Source organism: Condylura cristata, unplaced genomic scaffold (assembly GCF_000260355.1).
Source record: "Condylura cristata isolate star-nosed mole 26May11 unplaced genomic scaffold, ConCri1.0 scaffold00036, whole genome shotgun sequence".
NCBI lineage: Eukaryota > Metazoa > Chordata > Mammalia > Eulipotyphla > Talpidae > Condylura > Condylura cristata.
The window spans coordinates 2,585,391-2,589,428 of record NW_004567137.1 but is presented as its reverse complement, the minus strand read 5'-3'; the positions used below and the strand labels follow the sequence as shown (position 1 = coordinate 2,589,428).

General features: G+C 36.4%; 1 protein-coding gene across 1 annotated transcript in view; it reads left to right on the top strand.

Moving 5' to 3' along the window:
* The window catches only part of MRPS35 (mitochondrial ribosomal protein S35), a 34,938-nt gene that overhangs the window by 15,153 nt on the left and 15,747 nt on the right, over positions 1 to 4,038 (top strand). Inside the window, exon 6 of the mRNA XM_012732791.1 lies at positions 2,768 to 2,820. Within this exon, the coding sequence (XP_012588245.1) occupies positions 2,768 to 2,820 (53 nt within the window). The remainder of the gene's footprint in view (positions 1 to 2,767; positions 2,821 to 4,038) is intronic.

Sequence of the window (4,038 nt, the reverse complement as noted above, 5' to 3'; positions counted from 1 at the left end):
AAAAAAAAGATTTATTTATTTGTTCATACACAACTGGGGTACAGGCCAGAGGTGCAGGGGCAGTGAGAGGATTCACTGGAGACAGAGTGGGGAGCAGAACAGGCAGATCATTGAAGTACACTGCTGAGGGGAGCAGCAGGTGGGTCAGGAGAGGTCTGCTGCACCATGTGGGTCACCTCCGGGGGAGGCGGGGTTCAAACTCATGCGGAAGTGGCTTTAGCTTCTCAGTGCTGTGCTTTAACCCGCTGCGCCATCAGGGAGGGCCTATGTACTATTACTTTTAATGTCCACTGGGACTAACATCTCAGTGAGGGTCTGTTCTGTGCCAGGACTATGCTCAAGCCAGGGTGTAGTATTGACCTGAACTTAGAGATATCAGCAAATCACGCCATAGCATAGATTTACCATCGTTTAAGTTACCCATATTTTGGGTCATTCAGACTTACTAGAAAAAGGTTAGGAATATCTTTAGAGAATGGACTTTTTTATATATTCCTGAATATGTTCCTAGGATACGTATCTCCCTAAAAGTTATTTTAGGGGTAAAAGCATGAGGTAAAAACTAAGGAGATCTGAGTCAAGTGTCAACTTTAATAATGCATCATGTCAGCCCAGGTCAGGGATATAGATGTATATTTTATCAAGTTTGTTGTTACAGATTGTTAAAAAAGTTCTTTTGATCATGTATTATAATGTGTAAATATGATAAAATATAATGTAAATTGTGAGACAGTCTGTTTTCCTGGGTCTTCACTTTCCACCCTAGGTTACTATACAACAGTCGGATAAGTAAAAAAAAAATTAAAATTTGTATGTCTTTGAATTCTAATGAACTTGAGCTTATGTTCCTTTCCAAAATCCTTTTTTGTTTTTTGCCCATTTAATGGTGTAAGTCCAGTGTCAGTGGCTTTGATGTAATCATACAACAGTGTACCTATTAGTACTTCTTAATCCCAGAAATCTTCATCACCATAGGAAGAAATCCTCTCCCCTTTATTGGTGACTTTCCATTCTGCCCCTTCTGCAGCACCCTGAGCCCCAATCAACTGCTAATCCGCTTGCTAGCTCTTAAAGGATTTGCCTATTCATGACATGAATTCTTCCGCTTTGTGTAATACTTTTGATGTTTCATTTACTTTGGTATATATCTGTTCTTACTCCTTTTTACTGCTAAGTATTATTCCACTTACTGGATACTGTATTTTTTTTTATCCTTTCATCAGTTGGCAGACATTTGGGTTATTTCTACCTTCTGGATTTTATGAAGAATGTTTCTGTTAGCATTCACATACAGATTTGTGTGTGGATGTATATTTTTGGGGTGTATACTTAGGAGTGGAATTGCTTGCTCATTTGTTAACTCTATGTAAACAAGTTGAGGAACCACTTGGCTGTTTTCCAAGGTGGCTGCACTATTATACAGTTTCATGAGCAATGGTTGAAGGTTCCAGTTTCTCTACATCCTCAATGTTGACTGTTATTGTTGGTCTTTTGCGTTTAGCCTTGTAATGGATGTGAAATGCTATGTCATGTGCTTTTAGTTTACATTTCCATGATGTCTAGTGATGTGGAACATTTCTTGTGCTTAGTGACCATTATTCTACACCTTAGTGACTGCTGCAGTATGTAGCCTCTGAGTATGAGCCTGGGTTTCAGTTATGTTAAGTTAATAGTATCCTACTTCTAGTTCCCTACTATTTTTAAATTAATCTCTTTTGAGTTATTAAAGTAATAAGTGAATAATAGGCATTTCCAAACCCTGATTGGTCCATGATATGTCTTTCTTTTACTCCTCCGCTGACTTACTTTGTTAGTACTTTTATTTATGATCCCTTGTCCTAATCTCATGTTGCTTTGGAGAAAAATCAAATCCCTAATCTTACATTGCTACCTTCATTGCATCTCCAACTTTGGTCCTTGTCACTACTAAGCTTAAAACTAGGTCAGCTGTGTGGTAAAGGAGTCTTCATACATTTAGCGTATATTTTTCAAACAGCAAAGGATAGTTACCTGATGTGTTTTTAAGCTTCGTACTTTAGAAACATTTTATATTTACAGAAAAGTTTCTAGTATAGTTGAGAATTAGAGTATATTTCACACCCAATTTTTCCTGTTACTGACATTTTGCATCATTATAGTACATCTGTCCCAACTGAAGAGTTGACATGATTCATTATGAAAGTCCACATTTGTTTCTGATCTCCTTGGTTTTTGTCCCATACTCTTTTTCTGCTTAGAATCCCATCTAGGAAGCACATTACACTTTGTCACTGTGTCTCTGCAGCCCTTCTTGGTTGTGGTGGTTTCTCAGAATTTTTTGGTTTTGATATCAACAGTTTGAGAAGCAGTAGTTTGATGGAGTGCTAGTTTGGTTCTTCAGGTTAAATTTATTCTTTTGTGGTTAGCCTGGAAAGGAGCTGTTGTCATCATGCATGGCACTTGGCAAGACTCACATGGGTGAGTTGCCAGATCACCTGGCTTGAGCATGTCTGCCAGTTTTGTGCACTGTAAAGTTACTCTCTTCCTTTCTCTGCTGTACTCTGGAAGGAAGTCGTTAAGTGCCAGGATCAGGAGTTACCTCTTCCTCCTTTAGAATCATCACATACTTATTTAGAGATTTGTGTCAACCATTTTGTTATATCAGTATGGGCTCATGGATATTTATTTTATCCTTTCATTTATAATCAGTAATGTTATTTATTTTCTGGCTCATTTTTAAAATTTCAGTCATCGCGCATTTTCAGCTCACCTGTTCCTTTGTTTTTAGGCGGCATGGTCTCCAAGTCCTAGAGTAGACCGCTCGAGTCCCTGTGTATCCAGGTTTGCTCACTGAAGTATGCCCTCAGAGCCCCATTGTCCTTTTGACCTGATACTTGTCTGCCTTTCTGATCTCTTTTCACTCCACTTACTGACTGTTGAGGCTTAGTAGTTTCCTGGATGGTGACAAGAAGTTCAAGGGTAAAACAGTGTGACCTGTAGTGGGTGCTTTGTGGTGTGATTTGAGGCAATATTATGAGGGTGAATCAAATATAAAATATTAGAGATATTCAGATTCTTTAATTCAGAGAAATGTATAATTTTTCTTGACAATTATGAAAGGACTTAAAAATTTAAAAATTACATTTGTATGGACTTTAAAAAGTGCTTTGTGCTTTTAATCTCATTCGTTTTTTAGGAAATTCCTGTGAATCCTTTTATGTTTTTAATAAGAAAGGGTCTCAGGAAGATAAAATGATTATTCTTAGGTCACTTAGTTGATATCAGCAAATCGAGACATTAGACACAGTTCTTGTCCCTATGTGCCAAATCCTGAATTCTTTATAACTGCATTGTAAATAAGGAAACTTTTTCCTGTGATTAGGCTTCTCTCAATTTTTGTAGTTTCTTTAAAGATATGGGCTTTTGAAGATACATAGAGCCAATCTGCTTGATTTGATGTCTTTGGGTTATTGTTAATAATATATCGATTCTTTAAAATACAATAATTTGAGAAAAGACTCTTGGATTTTGGGAAAGAATGAAAACTCCAGTTAATTCCAGAGTCAGATTCAGTCCATGTTAAAGCTACAATTTTGCTGTGGCTTAGAGTGCCAGTAGGTGGCATGAATGCACCGCAAAGCTGTTTCTGAAATATTTATGTGTTTCTGGCATAAACTATAGTTTTTGAACATTAAAATGTCAGTGTGAACATGAATTTTGGGACACTTATGATAATGGTCAGCATCGCTACTTTTTTTGCTTCTTACATGAAAAGCTATAACACTTAAATTTTTTAAATGGTACTTTTTAAAATGTGTCATTAAACATGGTTTCTTTAAAGAATGTTTTAAAAGAAAAAAATTGCCACAGTCTCACATTTCTTCCTTTGTATATGTATACTGTGTATATGTGCATTTATTTCATGTTACCATAATGTGAATATATTTTATGGTTTTCTTATGTAATTATCCATATTTATCACAGTCAGAGTTATCGTAACATTGTTTATTTTTTCCTTCAAGGTGATAGCCCAATTTTGATATGTTTTCTTTTCATGGG